This window comes from Candoia aspera, chromosome 7, assembly GCF_035149785.1.
Source record: "Candoia aspera isolate rCanAsp1 chromosome 7, rCanAsp1.hap2, whole genome shotgun sequence".
NCBI classification, from domain to species: domain Eukaryota; kingdom Metazoa; phylum Chordata; class Lepidosauria; order Squamata; family Boidae; genus Candoia; species Candoia aspera.
This window is the reverse complement of record NC_086159.1, coordinates 79,275,089-79,292,835: the sequence shown is the minus strand read 5'-3', so window position 1 is coordinate 79,292,835 and position 17,747 is coordinate 79,275,089. Positions and strand designations below refer to the sequence as shown.

General features: G+C 46.9%; 1 protein-coding gene across 1 annotated transcript in view; it reads right to left on the bottom strand.

The window, feature by feature from the left end:
- The window catches only part of TSPO (translocator protein), a 479,738-nt gene that overhangs the window by 461,473 nt on the left and 518 nt on the right, over positions 1-17,747 (bottom strand). The window contains exons 2-3 of the mRNA XM_063308271.1: positions 16,122-16,260; positions 867-1,247 (exon numbers count right to left, since the gene is read on the bottom strand). Of these exons, the coding sequence (XP_063164341.1) occupies positions 1,071-1,247; positions 16,122-16,260 (316 nt within the window). The 3' untranslated portion in view covers positions 867-1,070. The remainder of the gene's footprint in view (positions 1-866; positions 1,248-16,121; positions 16,261-17,747) is intronic.

Here is a 17,747-nt window from a genome sequence, read left to right as displayed (position 1 = left end):
GCATAGACTGTTTATGTATTTTTTTCTTACATTTTTTGTAGTTTTATTAAATAAACAAATGGGGAAAAGATGCCAATGGTGTGTACAGTACTGAAAGCACAAGCCTGGACTAGGATGTGTGAACAGAGACATTCCCTGAAGCTCTCCATCCCACTGGAACACTGGCTTGGAGCCACTTTCAGGCCCAGACTTCCCCAAATTTCATTTTAAATTCCTGTAGCACGTTATTTCATTTTGTTTTGCTCAGTCTTAGATCTTGACTGATTTCTCGAAGCAAGGCAGGGAATGCTAAAGCTGCAAGATCTAATTGGCTACTACAGGCTGCTGCAGGGGGTCCGCAGGGCAGGAGTTTAAAAAAGTCCAGATGGTGGCCACAGCCATGCCATCAGAGCACTGCTCTTTTTACATAGCAACATGTAAAACACAAGATGGGGCTTTGATCACAAGGCTGTGGCTACTTTTTGACCCCCCCCCCACTGCAGACCCCCCTGGGTTGCTGTGACAGACGAGCAATACTTGACCCTTTTAAAATGTTGTGGTGAGCTCTTTAGCCATAGTGTGCAGTCTGATGACCAGGAGAGACAGCTTCCACAGGCAAGTTTCATTGCTGCAACACCTGTGCGTCAGCAGTCAGAGCCATCAAGCTGGACTCGGCATAGCCTGTAGTTCTTCCAAGGACCCTCCTGTGACCTCCCTGATTCCTGGCCATGCACCTCTCGGCTACCTCCACCTTCTTCCGCTTCCCTCATGCGCAGGGTCCTTAAATCTAGCTATGAACCGGTTTACAATAAGGTAGCAAGGGGCAGTTGGACTTGCATTTGCAAGGCAGTCCCAAGGGGAAGGAGCACCTCCAAAGCGCAGTGGACGACATCTGCTGGTATAAAAGCCTTTGTGGACTTAACATCAGCTTGATTACAGACACATTTCCAGTAACAGTTTAATTGCTCAGTTTCACTTTATTTCATGAATCTCTGTTTAGATGATCTACTGAGACAGCAACAGGGTAGTAGAATTGGAATTGTAACTGCAGTTATTTACAGTTAAACTGCAATTGTATTTATTTTTTAAATCTACCCGTAGCGTTTCTTATCACGATTATCCTTCCAGATGCAATAATTGAGCAGGGAGGCAAATGCTAGCCAGCCTATGTACGGATACATCAAACATGCTGCTGTTTTGTTCACGTGATACCAAGCCACCGTTGTAGCTGTTGCTGCTCCTGTAATGAGTAGTATAACAACTAGCCCCTGAAACAGAAAAATAAAGATGTGTTTACTCCTGAATTCAAGAGCAGAGAGAACAGTGTTACATCACCATCCTTTTCTAGCAGGCGGCATTGTCCTATCACTCAGGCTCAGCCAATGCATGGAATACAGCAGTGACAATGAGAGACGAGACAGCAGGCAATTCAAGTAAGGGCCGGTGGGACGCAAGAGTTGGGGTGTCATGTTCGCCGTTTCAATGTCTTTGATACATCGTAACGTTTCGCATGTCATTAGCTGGATGCGTGTTTCATCTTTCACGGGAGGATGGGAGTATTTATCTCTTGGCTCTGCTTTTGGAATGTGTTTGGGTTATCTGCCATGTTCAAGGTTACTTTCTCAGGCTAGCAGTTCGGATGATTGCCAGCACCTGGGACGGGCGGGGCGGTTAGCAGGGAGGCGGGGTACGTTTGCACCGAGGGTTTTAAGTTTGTATTTGGCGCACTTTTGCTCATTCTCAGCTTTCTCTGTATTTGTCCTAAGTTCCCTAATAAATCAGATTTCATTTAGCAACCTCTTGTGAGTCTGAGTATTTGGGCTGGGCAATCATTACATGGGGGCTTGGGCTGGTCCCAGAGAGGCTCCCTGGGTGGCTTTGGGCTACTCACTCTTCCCCTCTCAACCCAATCACAGTGGGTGGGGGAGTGGAGGGGGGAAAGAACAAAAGAGGCAGTGCTAGGCATGCTGCTTTGAGCTCCTGGGGAAAGTGGGATAAACAGTCCACAAAAAATGTGTGAAGCAAGAGAAAGCTTCTGCAGCAAGCTATTGGTTGCTTGGTGGAAAGCCCACCTAGAAGCAACCAAAGCCTGCCAAAGAATTGAAGAGGGGCTGTCTTTTGCATTGGGGGGAGAGTTGCTGGGATCCTGGAGCCAGCAGATGCCCTGCTTGTACCAAAGCAATATCTCATCTGCTGGATTACAAACTCCCCCTCCCTCAGAAGTGACTTGTACACCCTCACAAGCCTTAGTACATTTCAGGCACGCACTCTCATGCCTACTGTTTTAATCAATCTGTGCATTTGGAAAAAGTGCTTTGGGAGTCACATTAAAATGGCTATGTGTAATAGTTGCCTATTCTAAAACACCATCAGACTCATGAGTAGGAATTCAAAGATATCTGATTTGTTAAAGAATAGTATGCAGGATCACAGAGAAAGCTGAGAATGATGAAAGCGCACCAAATTCAAACTAAAAACCCTTGGTGCAAATGAAATCCCTCCCCCCGTAGAATCTTCTCAAGTTCACAATCCCAGGTGCTCCTAACGGTTTCTGATGGTCTGCAGGAAAAGTCCTTGAGCAGAGAAGATAACCCAAACACATTCCATTGTACTGATTTCACATACAGAGCTTGGTACAAGGTCTCACAGCAGCTCCCTCCCAAACAGAAACGCGCATCAGCACCATGGCATGTGAAACATTACGATGTACAGTGCACACTGAAACAGTGAACATGACATACTGCCCCCCCAAAATGAATACATTAAGCAGCAGGCTCCAAAGGATAAGCAAGGTGGAAACGGTTAACTGATTAGGAGCGTTAACATGGTGGGCAGACACCCATTCAGGATGAGGAAAGTGTTTCCATCGGACCAGATACTGCAGGGTGCCTCAAAGCTTGCGAGAATCAACGATGTCCTTGACTTCAAAGTGTTGTTGGCCGTCAATCATAATTGGAGCAGGAGGAGGAGGTTGAGGGTGCCAACGCGGTGAGTGGTGCACAGGCTTAAGCAAGCTGCAATCGAAAACGGTGTGTTTCGAATTGTGAGACAGTTCCAATTTAACAGTAACTGGACTGACAAGATGAACAACAGGAAAAGGACCAATGAATTTGGGAGCAAGTTTTTTAGAGGGTTGAGGTGATTTGATAAATTTAGTAGATAGATACACCTGTAAAGAATGATGCTTATCAGCTTGAGACTTGTAAGCAGCCTGGGCATCAGCCAAAGCTTGTTGAATTACTGGCCAAGAATCAGACAGTTTAACAGCCCAGTCAGACACAGAACATTTTTGAGAAGGGGGCTGTGGCAGTTCAGGGATGGGAACAAAGTCGTGACCAGAAACCACGCGAAAAGGGGTTTGTTCGGTACTTTGATGCACAGCATTGTTGTAAGCAACTTCAGCAAAAGGAAACAACTCCACCCAATCGTCCTGATGGTAGTTAATGTATGCTCTAAGAAACTGTTCAAGAGTGGCATTTAAAATCTCAGTAGAACCGTCAGTCTGTGGATGAGACGATGTGGACAGTGCTTGTTTAGTGCCAATCAATTTTAAAAATGATTTCCAAAATTGGGAAGTAAACTTGTGTGCCGCGGTCAGAAATTAAACAGGAGGGGCTACCGTGGAGGCGGTAGATGTGGAGAAATAGGTACGCTAATTGTGGGGCTGACAGGATGGATGCACATGGAATGAAATGAGCTTGTTTAGAGAAAAAAATCCTTTACAACCCAAATGACAGTTTTCTTCTGACTGGGAGGTAGGTCCACAATGAAATCCATAGAAATCTCGTCCCAGGGGCGGGGTGGGCTGGCCACTGGCTGTAGAAGCCCCTGTGGTTTCCCCCCTCTTCGTTTTGACATGGCACAAACAAGACAGGAAGCAACATAGTCTTTTACATCACGTCTTAAGGTTGGCCACCAAAATTGACGGCGAACCAAATGCAAGGTTTTGACAAAACCAAAATGTCCAGCAGGTTTATCATCATGGGAACGCTGCAAAACATCAGCTCTTAAAGTTTCAGGCACATAAAGGCCACCCACGCCAGACCGTTTTCAAAAGAAACATTGTCTCTATTAGCTAGCAACCAAGTGTCAGATTTCAGTGCCTGGAGAAAGTCCTTCTATAACTGACAAGGAACTTGCATTTTCTGCTTCCCAGACTGTGCTGGGGGCGGGGTTGCCTGCGCACGGGTCTGGCTCCGAGTGACAGCAACCAAGCCCAGTTGTGGTTCAGTGAGAACAGTCCCAACCACATCTGCCACCTGGTCAAGGTCCTGAGGTAAACGTGACAAAGCATCAGCCAGAAAGTTTTTCTTTCCCAGAATAAATTTAAACTGGAAGTCAAAGCGACTGAAAAACTGAGCCCAGTGAATCTGTTTAGGGCTGAGACGTCGTGGGGTGCGGATGGCTTCCAAATTCCTGTGATCGGTCCAAAACTCAAAAGGGCATTTAGCGCTTGGAAGGAGATGGCGCCAGGTTTCTAAAGCTGCTTTTACAGCAAACGCCTCCTTTTCCCAAACATGCCAATGGCGTTCTGTTTCAGAAAATTTCCTGGATAGATAAGCGCAGGGTTTTAAGCGATTTTCTGAATCCCTTTGTAACAAAATAGCCCCAGTAGAGGAGTCAGAAGCATCAACTTGGACCACAAAGGGGTGCTCAGGATCAGGGTGCTGTAGAAGAGGCTCAGCAGTGAAAAGGGTTTTTAGTTTCTCAAATGCTGCCTGGCATTCAGGCGTCCAGTGCAGCACTGCCCCAGGGTTTTTCACTTTGCGCATCTCCCCCAAGCCCTTGGTACGGAGTAAAACAGTGAGAGGCAGAGCAATCTCAGCGAACTCCTGGATAAATTGCCAATAGAAATTACTGAACCCTAGGAAACTTTGTAATTGCCTCTGGGTGCGGGGACGTTCCCAACAAAGAATCGCCAGAATTTTTGCAGGGTCCATTTCTATACCCCGGTCAGACACTCGATACCCCAGATAGTCAAGTTGGGTATTGTGAAACTCACATTTGGAAAGTTTGGCATAGAGTCTGGCATCTCTAAGTTTGCGTAACACCTGTCTGAGGAGGCATTCATGTTCCTCCTCGGTTTCAATGTAAATAAGAACACCATCTAAATAAACCAGAACCCCTTTAAACAAATGATCATGTAATACTTCATTAATCAATTGCATGAAGACTCCGGGCACCCCTGCCAACCCAAAAGGGAGGACTTTGTATTACCAAGGATTACCAAGGGATTGCCAACAGGTGCTACAACGAATTTTAAAGTCTCACGGTGGCTGCCCATTTGCATTGCGACAGTTCCAGTGAAATGGGTTGCTGCCCCCCCCGCCATTGAACCATCCAACTGTGTGAAGATCAAAGGATGCTGGAGGGGGAAACTAGGCAGTTCCAAAGCAGCAACCAGATCGGGGTGAATTAAACACCTGGAACACACAGAGTCAACTAAAGCCCATACCTCTGTAGTTTTTGTGCGGGAACCCAATTTCACTTTTACTGCTAAAGTGGGACAGTAAGCACTCACCATAGCATCTTCACACCCATCCTCTTCCACCTGCCCGCTGGCGCCCTTCATGGCAGGTGGCTGGCGTTTCCGGCCAGCTCCTTAGAGTCGTCTTCAGCCTCTCCCGAGAAGTAGATTACTTCTTCAGCGTTGGCTGTCCCTTTGGCTGCTGTCATTCGCTGTGGGGGGGGGGGCGATTTGGCCAGCAGCTTCCCCGCTCGATCTCCAGCCTTGGCTTTTGGGCAATCAGCTGCTCAATGGCCCTCCTTTCCTCATCGGAGACACTGACCCCTCGCGTAGCGCCGATCTCTCTCCTCATCCCAGGCTCTATAGCTTGGCCGGGCAGCAGTCGCAGCACGTCGGGGTCCTCTCATGGTGGCGGGTGGTTTTTCAGATTTTCTAGTTTGCATGATGGTATGCTGAGCATGCTCAGCCTTTCCTGCCAGACAGATCCAGTTGTACAACGACTCAGGGTCGTCTCTACACAATGCCCAACGCAGGACGTCCCAGTTGAGTCCCTCTTTAAAACGCTCTATTAGAGTTGACTCAGACCAGTCAGTGATTTTCCCAGCCAGAGCTTTAAACTCTAGGGCGTAATCAGCTACTGACATTTGGCCCTGGGTAAGATCCTTCAGCACCTTCTTAGCTCTTGCCTTGGCCAGAGGATCTTCAAAATGCAGCTTTAACACCCACATGAAATCATCGAAATAATCAAGTGCAGGGGAGTCAGGTAATTGAACATACCAGTCAGCCACTCGACCCTTCAACTTGGTGGCCATGACAGTTATTTTAGCCTCTTCAGAAGGGAAGCATGCCCCAAACTGCCTCATATAACTTTTAGCATTAGTTAAAAAGAAAGATAACTTTGTTGGATCCCCATCAAATTTGACAGAAAGGTCTCTCACTCCGCCTCCGGTTGGAGTGGAACCAGCAGGCACTTCAATGGTTTGGCCCCAGGTTACAGTACCTTTCCCTTTACGGGGTGGGGATACTGATGGCCAGGCTCTGCAGGGTGGAGATTCATCCCGGAGCTGTCTCCGGCCCCGCTCCGCCGGCAGTCTGGATGGGAGGATGGGGTATGGTTGCGGGAAGCTGGGATCTCCTCCGGGTCTTCCCTGCCCCTCCAGTGACAAAGACAGGTTTTTCAACATGTACTCCATTGATTCTATTTTGGCTTCCACCACTCTTGGTCTCTCGGGTTCGAGAGTCCCCTCTCCTTCACGTGCCCGGTTTCCTCTCAGTTGACACTGTAGTAGATTCTTTGTCTGGGGTTAACGGGAACCGATACTTCCAGGACGTCCCCGATGTCCCTGGTTGGGGTTCCCCCACTTCATCCAAGGTGATCAACTCTGCAAGCAATTCGCTGGGTGCCGGTTGCTTTGGCTCTTCCCCGTTGTTAGATTCCTCTGAATCAGGATTGGAATTCGACTCATCCCTTGACAAGTCTCGGGATTCTGAAGGTTCTGTGGTGAAATTCAGTTCTCCGCTCTTGACCGTCGACTCGGGCATCAAGTTAGCCTCAAGTCTCCCGGTCGTGGATTTTGACTCAGCCATCGTTAACTATTTTCCCTCACAAGAGACTGATCTTGGTAGGAGCTAACAGTACAACTTTGGGGGCTTTCTCAGCTTTATGTAATGGTTGCCTATTCTAAAACACCATCAGACTCATGAGTAGGAATTCAAAGATATCTGATTTGTTAAAGAATAGTATGCAGGATCACAGAGAAAGCTGAGAATGATGAAAGCGCGCCAAATTCAAACTAAAAACCCTCGGTGCAAATGAAATCCCTCCCCCCGTAGAATCTTCTCAAGTCCACAAACCCAGGTGCTCCTAACGGTCTCTGATGGTCTGCAGGAAAAGGCCTTGAATAGATAACATAAACCAAACACATTCCATTGTACTGATTTCACATACAGAGCTTGGTACAAGGTCTCACAGCAGCTCCCTCCCAAACAGAAACGCGCATCAGCACCATGGCATGTGAAACATTACGATGTACAGTGCACACTGAAACAGTGAACATGACATACTGCCCCCCCAAAATGAATACATTAAGCAGCAGGCTCCAAAGGATAAGCAAGGTGGAAACGGTTAACTGATTAGGAGCGTTAACATGGTGGGCAGACACCCATTCAGGATGAGGAAAGTGTTTCCATCGGACCAGATACTGCAGGGTGCCTCAAAGCTTGCGAGAATCAACGATGTCCTTGACTTCAAAGTGTTGTTGGCCGTCAATCATAATTGGAGCAGGAGGAGGAGGTTGAGGGTGCCAACGCGGTGAGTGGTGCACAGGCTTAAGCAAGCTGCAATCGAAAACGGTGTGTTTCGAATTGTGAGACAGTTCCAATTTAACAGTAACTGGACTGACAAGATGAACAACAGGAAAAGGACCAATGAATTTGGGAGCAAGTTTTTTAGAGGGTTGAGGTGATTTGATAAATTTAGTAGATAGATACACCTGTAAAGAATGATGCTTATCAGCTTGAGACTTGTAAGCAGCCTGGGCATCAGCCAAAGCTTGTTGAATTACTGGCCAAGAATCAGACAGTTTAACAGCCCAGTCAGACACAGAACATTTTTGAGAAGGGGGCTGTGGCAGTTCAGGGATGGGAACAAAGTCGTGACCAGAAACCACGCGAAAAGGGGTTTGTTCGGTACTTTGATGCACAGCATTGTTGTAAGCAACTTCAGCAAAAGGAAACAACTCCACCCAATCGTCCTGATGGTAGTTAATGTATGCTCTAAGAAACTGTTCAAGAGTGGCATTTAAAATCTCAGTAGAACCGTCAGTCTGTGGATGAGACGATGTGGACAGTGCTTGTTTAGTGCCAATCAATTTTAAAAATGATTTCCAAAATTGGGAAGTAAACTTGTGTGCCGCGGTCAGAAATTAAACAGGAGGGGCTACCGTGGAGGCGGTAGATGTGGAGAAATAGGTACGCTAATTGTGGGGCTGACAGGATGGATGCACATGGAATGAAATGAGCTTGTTTAGAGAAAAAAATCCTTTACAACCCAAATGACAGTTTTCTTCTGACTGGGAGGTAGGTCCACAATGAAATCCATAGAAATCTCGTCCCAGGGGCGGGGTGGGCTGGCCACTGGCTGTAGAAGCCCCTGTGGTTTCCCCCCTCTTCGTTTTGACATGGCACAAACAAGACAGGAAGCAACATAGTCTTTTACATCACGTCTTAAGGTTGGCCACCAAAATTGACGGCGAACCAAATGCAAGGTTTTGACAAAACCAAAATGTCCAGCAGGTTTATCATCATGGGAACGCTGCAAAACATCAGCTCTTAAAGTTTCAGGCACATAAAGGCCACCCACGCCAGACCGTTTTCAAAAGAAACATTGTCTCTATTAGCTAGCAACCAAGTGTCAGATTTCAGTGCCTGGAGAAAGTCCTTCTATAACTGACAAGGAACTTGCATTTTCTGCTTCCCAGACTGTGCTGGGGGCGGGGTTGCCTGCGCACGGGTCTGGCTCCGAGTGACAGCAACCAAGCCCAGTTGTGGTTCAGTGAGAACAGTCCCAACCACATCTGCCACCTGGTCAAGGTCCTGAGGTAAACGTGACAAAGCATCAGCCAGAAAGTTTTTCTTTCCCAGAATAAATTTAAACTGGAAGTCAAAGCGACTGAAAAACTGAGCCCAGTGAATCTGTTTAGGGCTGAGACGTCGTGGGGTGCGGATGGCTTCCAAATTCCTGTGATCGGTCCAAAACTCAAAAGGGCATTTAGCGCTTGGAAGGAGATGGCGCCAGGTTTCTAAAGCTGCTTTTACAGCAAACGCCTCCTTTTCCCAAACATGCCAATGGCGTTCTGTTTCAGAAAATTTCCTGGATAGATAAGCGCAGGGTTTTAAGCGATTTTCTGAATCCCTTTGTAACAAAATAGCCCCAGTAGAGGAGTCAGAAGCATCAACTTGGACCACAAAGGGGTGCTCAGGATCAGGGTGCTGTAGAAGAGGCTCAGCAGTGAAAAGGGTTTTTAGTTTCTCAAATGCTGCCTGGCATTCAGGCGTCCAGTGCAGCACTGCCCCAGGGTTTTTCACTTTGCGCATCTCCCCCAAGCCCTTGGTACGGAGTAAAACAGTGAGAGGCAGAGCAATCTCAGCGAACTCCTGGATAAATTGCCAATAGAAATTACTGAACCCTAGGAAACTTTGTAATTGCCTCTGGGTGCGGGGACGTTCCCAACAAAGAATCGCCAGAATTTTTGCAGGGTCCATTTCTATACCCCGGTCAGACACTCGATACCCCAGATAGTCAAGTTGGGTATTGTGAAACTCACATTTGGAAAGTTTGGCATAGAGTCTGGCATCTCTAAGTTTGCGTAACACCTGTCTGAGGAGGCATTCATGTTCCTCCTCGGTTTCAATGTAAATAAGAACACCATCTAAATAAACCAGAACCCCTTTAAACAAATGATCATGTAATACTTCATTAATCAATTGCATGAAGACTCCGGGCACCCCTGCCAACCCAAAAGGGAGGACTTTGTATTACCAAGGATTACCAAGGGATTGCCAACAGGTGCTACAACGAATTTTAAAGTCTCACGGTGGCTGCCCATTTGCATTGCGACAGTTCCAGTGAAATGGGTTGCTGCCCCCCCCGCCATTGAACCATCCAACTGTGTGAAGATCAAAGGATGCTGGAGGGGGAAACTAGGCAGTTCCAAAGCAGCAACCAGATCGGGGTGAATTAAACACCTGGAACACACAGAGTCAACTAAAGCCCATACCTCTGTAGTTTTTGTGCGGGAACCCAATTTCACTTTTACTGCTAAAGTGGGACAGTAAGCACTCACCATAGCATCTTCACACCCATCCTCTTCCACCTGCCCGCTGGCGCCCTTCATGGCAGGTGGCTGGCGTTTCCGGCCAGCTCCTTAGAGTCGTCTTCAGCCTCTCCCGAGAAGTAGATTACTTCTTCAGCGTTGGCTGTCCCTTTGGCTGCTGTCATTCGCTGTGGGGGGGGGGGGGCGATTTGGCCAGCAGCTTCCCCGCTCGATCTCCAGCCTTGGCTTTTGGGCAATCAGCTGCTCAATGGCCCTCCTTTCCTCATCGGAGACACTGACCCCTCGCGTAGCGCCGATCTCTCTCCTCATCCCAGGCTCTATAGCTTGGCCGGGCAGCAGTCGCAGCACGTCGGGGTCCTCTCATGGTGGCGGGTGGTTTTTCAGATTTTCTAGTTTGCATGATGGTATGCTGAGCATGCTCAGCCTTTCCTGCCAGACAGATCCAGTTGTACAACGACTCAGGGTCGTCTCTACACAATGCCCAACGCAGGACGTCCCAGTTGAGTCCCTCTTTAAAACGCTCTATTAGAGTTGACTCAGACCAGTCAGTGATTTTCCCAGCCAGAGCTTTAAACTCTAGGGCGTAATCAGCTACTGACATTTGGCCCTGGGTAAGATCCTTCAGCACCTTCTTAGCTCTTGCCTTGGCCAGAGGATCTTCAAAATGCAGCTTTAACACCCACATGAAATCATCGAAATAATCAAGTGCAGGGGAGTCAGGTAATTGAACATACCAGTCAGCCACTCGACCCTTCAACTTGGTGGCCATGACAGTTATTTTAGCCTCTTCAGAAGGGAAGCATGCCCCAAACTGCCTCATATAACTTTTAGCATTAGTTAAAAAGAAAGATAACTTTGTTGGATCCCCATCAAATTTGACAGAAAGGTCTCTCACTCCGCCTCCGGTTGGAGTGGAACCAGCAGGCACTTCAATGGTTTGGCCCCAGGTTACAGTACCTTTCCCTTTACGGGGTGGGGATACTGATGGCCAGGCTCTGCAGGGTGGAGATTCATCCCGGAGCTGTCTCCGGCCCCGCTCCGCCGGCAGTCTGGATGGGAGGATGGGGTATGGTTGCGGGAAGCTGGGATCTCCTCCGGGTCTTCCCTGCCCCTCCAGTGACAAAGACAGGTTTTTCAACATGTACTCCATTGATTCTATTTTGGCTTCCACCACTCTTGGTCTCTCGGGTTCGAGAGTCCCCTCTCCTTCACGTGCCCGGTTTCCTCTCAGTTGACACTGTAGTAGATTCTTTGTCTGGGGTTAACGGGAACCGATACTTCCAGGACGTCCCCGATGTCCCTGGTTGGGGTTCCCCCACTTCATCCAAGGTGATCAACTCTGCAAGCAATTCGCTGGGTGCCGGTTGCTTTGGCTCTTCCCCGTTGTTAGATTCCTCTGAATCAGGATTGGAATTCGACTCATCCCTTGACAAGTCTCGGGATTCTGAAGGTTCTGTGGTGAAATTCAGTTCTCCGCTCTTGACCGTCGACTCGGGCATCAAGTTAGCCTCAAGTCTCCCGGTCGTGGATTTTGACTCAGCCATCGTTAACTATTTTCCCTCACAAGAGACTGATCTTGGTAGGAGCTAACAGTACAACTTTGGGGGCTTTCTCAGCTTTATGTAATGGTTGCCTATTCTAAAACACCATCAGACTCATGAGTAGGAATTCAAAGATATCTGATTTGTTAAAGAATAGTATGCAGGATCACAGAGAAAGCTGAGAATGATGAAAGCGCGCCAAATTCAAACTAAAAACCCTCGGTGCAAATGAAATCCCTCCCCCCGTAGAATCTTCTCAAGTCCACAAACCCAGGTGCTCCTAACGGTCTCTGATGGTCTGCAGGAAAAGGCCTTGAATAGATAACATAAACCAAACACATTCCATTGTACTGATTTCACATACAGAGCTTGGTACAAGGTCTCACAGTAGCTCCCTCCCAAACAGAAACGCGCATCAGCGCCATGGCATGTGAAACATTACAACATATAAACTACATTGAATCAGTGAACATGACACTATGTCTTTTACAGGACTTGTGCAACTGCTTCAAAATCTGTACTGATTGCACAGTTCTGCATGCCCATCGCTTCCTTCACTGGCAGGCCCAGCAGGACTGCTGCCTCTGCATGAACTTGCAAACAACCAGGGATACTTTTAAAGCAGCTGCCTGAGCCTTGCAAAGGATGTGGCTGCTTTAATGCTTCAAAGAGAGATGCTTTGTAAAGGACCTCTTCTGAATGTTCTGCATAGCTCTAGCTTTAATATTTATTAAAATATGTTGAACTTGTAGCACTTGGAGGTGTCTGGCATGATAAGTGGCAAATATTTTAAATAATAAGTTTCTCCCAACCAAGTTGCACTGGAGGGATCTCTCATTTGCTGAGCTAATTCCTCATCAACAGGGTGGAAGCAATTTAGATAAAGTTCTCCAGAAGTTTAGGAAAGGGACCAGTGATATCTCCAAGAATGTTGGACAGTTAAAGGAGTTGTACAAAACCGAGGAAAATGCGCTATAGTTTGGATTTTACAGTAATAACTGAGAACTGTGTTTGTCTGCAAATGGTTCATGGGAATCTGATTAAGCCCACCAACCACTTCAGATCAGATTTGCCCTGTCTGCTTGAAGCAGCACCACATCTGGACCAGGACCAAGAGAAACCAGTAAACAGTTTTAGAAACTTCTGGCAAACGGGGGCTTCCATGAAGGAGTTTTTGATGGAAGAAAACCCTACCTTATCTTTCCCTCTCTGTTACAGGAGCAGTTGAGCAAAAGATTTTATCATGCCTGGGGAACAGGGACATTCAGGAGGAGGGAAAAGGAAGCAGTAAGATTGTAAGTCAGTCTTGGCCCCAAATGCAAATTCAGTGAGGGCAAAGAAAAGTTTCTTCTGTGAAAATTCATCTGTTTATGTATTTTATGAAATGTATACATCACCACATCTTGTGACTCTTGGTGGTTAACAACAATTATAATGTACAACAAATAAATGGCTTCTGCAATAATTTGGTTTTAAGTGACTTCCAGAAGGCTGTTGCAAATACAGCCATTGCCACCTCCAGAAGGAGATCTTTCTGGGATCATCCTGGAGAACGAAAGAACACCCCAGGCACTAAACACCCTTCCCAAAATGGGGCACTAAACGTTGTATTTCTACCAGTGATGAATTAAATGGTTGCTATTTCTAACTGAAAGATCTGGTTAATTTGATTGTGCAAATAGTAGCCCTCTGAATATGGAGAGTCCGTGTACGTGCCTGGCTGACAGCACTTCGTGATCGCTCTTCCCCTTACAGTCCTCAAGAGGAGCTATTACCAACCCTAAAGGCCAGCAACCTCCCTAGGTTGTCCCCAGGGTTAATTTATCAAAGCAGTGTAATGATTGCCTATTCCAATAAAAGGAGTCTCATCAGTAGTTACTAGAGAAAACTAATTTATTGAATGAATAGTATGCAAAGTACGAAGAAAGCTGAGAATGAGCAAAAGCACGCGCCAAATACAAACTAAATACCCTCGCTTCAAACCCAATCCCGCCCCTCGCCCCACCATAGCAACCACCCCCTCCCAGGTGTTGGCAACCGTCACACATCGGCCTGGGAAAGTAACCTTGAAGACATGTCATAACCCAAACATACATTCCTGCAGAACAGCAAGGAGATTACAGCCTGGCACGGCTGAAATTCCCCTCCCCGCAAATGACAGACACGGAACAGGAGAGTGACATGTGAAACGTTACGATGTATTCAAACCATTGGAACGATGAACATGACATATCGCCCCCCTTAAAGAAACTAAACTAAGCAGCAAGTTCATGCGGCCAGGCAGAATAAAGACGGGCGAAGTGATTTTACAGTGTGGGACACGCATCAGCACCTATACATAGGAAGACACGCATCAAAGAATCCACATGTGAAACGCTCCCATTCATCTCTACACAAGATCTAAGCATTGGCATGAAAATATTAGCGATGCAGATATTAGCATTGAACATTGCGATCATGACAAAACGCAAGGAACAGGTTACAGTGGTTAAACAGCATATAAATGCAAAAGGCTAAACAGCATGAGAATGCTAAAGCAAACCACAGAGCCCCGCCCCTCCACTCAGTCTGGAGGGACATGCTTCCAGCAAACAAAGCCCTGAAACCCATCCCTATCTCGCCCGAAATCCAGGATTTCTCGCTGATCGCCAGCCTCGCTCTGTGGGTCCACCTCCTCCGCCCTCAGTGCGATGAATGCGTCGCCTTCTTCCTCGGGCCCCAAGGCGGGCTGTCTCATCTCGGCCTCTCTGCTGCATCCCGCCCGGCCGCCGCCGCTCTCCACGCAGCCCAGGCCCCTCGAGGCCGCACCCTTCTTGGCGCTGACGCAGGCAGGAACGATGGCTCTCTCCCGCCGCGCTTGCATCCCGTGGAGCAGTGCCATCTCCAGCCACAGGAAGTTCCTCATCCAGTCCCGCTGCGCCTCTGAGCGCTCGCACCGCAGCTCGGCTTCGGTCAGCAGGAACACCCACCACTCCAACGAAAATGCCGATGTGCCGCCCTCCTTCGCCGGAACCATGCAGCCACGCCGCGTCCCAGCCCGGGCCATCAAGGATGCCAGCCACTCCGGGGACCACACCGGGGCGCCGCTCTCCACCTCCAAACCCATCCCCGACTCCGGAACATCGCTACCGGCCACCGCGCTGAGGTCGCTCCCCCGCGACTCTGCCCGTTGCGGCCTGACCCGCCGATCAGCGAATTCCACCTCCAGAAACGTGGGGTATTGGGGTCTCCAGGTGGCATGAGCTAGCCCCGACCGAGCCTCCGCCACGCCGTCCCCGCTGGAGCGCTGTTGGGCCCCGATTCCTCCATCCATTGTTAAAGTCATCGCTAGCTCTCCCCTTCACCAAAGGCTTGGATGGGGGCTAGCGGAAAATTTCATTATGATTCTCAGCTTTATGTAATGATTGCCTATTCCAATAAAAGGAGTCTCATCAGTAGTTACTAGAGAAAACTAATTTATTGAATGAATAGTATGCAAAGTACGAAGAAAGCTGAGAATGAGCAAAAGCACGCGCCAAATACAAACTAAATACCCTCGCTTCAAACCCAATCCCGCCCCTCGCCCCACCATAGCAACCACCCCCTCCCAGGTGTTGGCAACCGTCACACATCGGCCTGGGAAAGTAACCTTGAAGACATGTCATAACCCAAACATACATTCCTGCAGAACAGCAAGGAGATTACAGCCTGGCACGGCTGAAATTCCCCTCCCCGCAAATGACAGACACGGAACAGGAGAGTGACATGTGAAACGTTACGATGTATTCAAACCATTGGAACGATGAACATGACAAGCAGCCTGTTTCAAAAGGTGCCATTCATTGCATATTTTTTCAGCAAAAATCCCTAGTTCAGGTGTTCTATTTCTTTTTTCCCTAAGAAAAACTGCACAAGAAAATCTTTAAAAATCCTACCTGTATATTATAGTACATGAATATTGAAAGCACCTAGTTTACAGACTGTAACTTGTGGGAAGCCTAAAGCTTTAGTCATGGCAGACAAAACAAGTTATTTTAAAAGTCAGGTTTGCCACAGCTGCTCCTCTATGGCAGACAGAAAGCCTTTATTGGATATATCAGCATTATTAGTAGCATTTGATGGTATATTTAGAGTGATAGGCCAGAAGGTTAATTTATTTATTTAGAAAAGTAAAACTCAGTTTGCCCACCCTCTGCAATAAACAGTAGTTATTGTGGCACATAAATTGTTATGGGGAAAAAATCCTGAAAAAAATAAATCTTAAAGCTCAAGGCTCCTGAGCCAACAACATGCACACTGCGCATATATTCCTACACTTACCAGTCCTATTCTGTGTTGTCCAAAAAAGACAGGAGTCCATGACCAGTTTAAGGCTAACTGCCCCACATACAGTCCAAGCAGAGCAAAGGACTTCTCATTGAAACCTCCTAACTCTTTCCACACCAGGTAAGATCCGTATCTAAAAGGACAGAAGACAAAAATAAACCAGACAGGGCGTTTTAAAACTAGCGATAAACTTGTAGTTTAAATATTTGTATTTACAATGCTGAAATCATCTGGATATTCACCAAAGAGATATTTTCATTTTTTGTCTACAATTCATTAGAAAAATACTGGCATCGTATTTCTCTCTCACAGTCATAATCTCCAAGCTCAGTTCTATTCCTGGATATGGTCTCGTAATTTGCTTAATAACCAGGGTAATCGTGGCCATGGCATTTTCCTGAGGCTGGCTTTTTAATCTCCCTATCTCGTCTAAGCCCTGGGATTTCTTTGCGGTTTCCCAGTTAAGCACTAATGAAACCTGACCCTGCTTAGTTTTCCAAGATCAGCCAAGATCAAAGGCACCCTCCAATTGAGCTCAGCTGGTGCTTGCAGAAACCTGCCCAGGCAACTATATGGAAGTCATTTCTCATGGCCTCCTTCTGGGATTTTTCCCCACAACCTCCCAGTCCAGCTTAGTAGTTTTGCATCCAATAGGGAATAGGACCAACCCAGTTTAAGGTTTTTGAGATCAGCCTAAATGAAAAGCATATCATTTAGGATTTCAGCTAAATATAAAAGCTGAAAACAGAAGAGCCAATATACATCCCTGTTTCTCAGCACTTTAAACTGAGATATCCCCTAAAATATGACCTTGATGCATGTATTTAATCCTTAATTAGATGTTGTCATGAAATACTTCTACAAGTAAAAGGAGATGTCTTATCTAAAAAGGAATGAAACTAATTCCCTTTTAGATGGCACTGTTCATTTTCTTCAGATGCTGCTGAAAGATGGACAGAAACAACCACTTTGGGGAGTGAAGAATTCCTTCTTCCATTTGACTTTCAAACCCCAAGATTTCCAGAGAGGACTGACAAAAATCCCTGTCTTGAAGCTCCTAGCATTCAGGGTTAGTTGGTTAGTACTTGAATGGGAGACTACCAGAAAATCCCAGGGCTTTAGATTAGACTGAGAAGTTGAACAAAATCCAGAAGGCAGCAATGGAAGCCACTGCCATCAAGTAGCCAAGAGAACAACATGGATATACTGTAGCCATGAAATCAGCAAAAGTTGAGTTTGCCTCAAGGGAGTCTTGACTTTTTACACAGTAAGAAAATAATTTGCATCTGAGTAAGGAAAGAACTGTACTTGGCGGACCAAAAAAATAGAGTCAAAAAATGAAACAACGCACAGTAACAACCCTTAAAAATACAAGGATTTCCCAGCAAGAAAAAACAGCATGAACACCAAACTGCTATGGCATATGATTAAAATAAAAAATAAAAAGGCAACAGAATGCAATAATGACACAAAGAACTTAAGGGGTGCTAAAACCTAAAAGCCTGGCACTGAAAAGAAGTTCAAAGTGCGTCTTTCTTGGCATCCTGTGACTCAGGTAACCTGCCATTTGGGTCACATCATTTAGGCAAGAACATATGGGAGGAAAAGTTGTCAGCAATG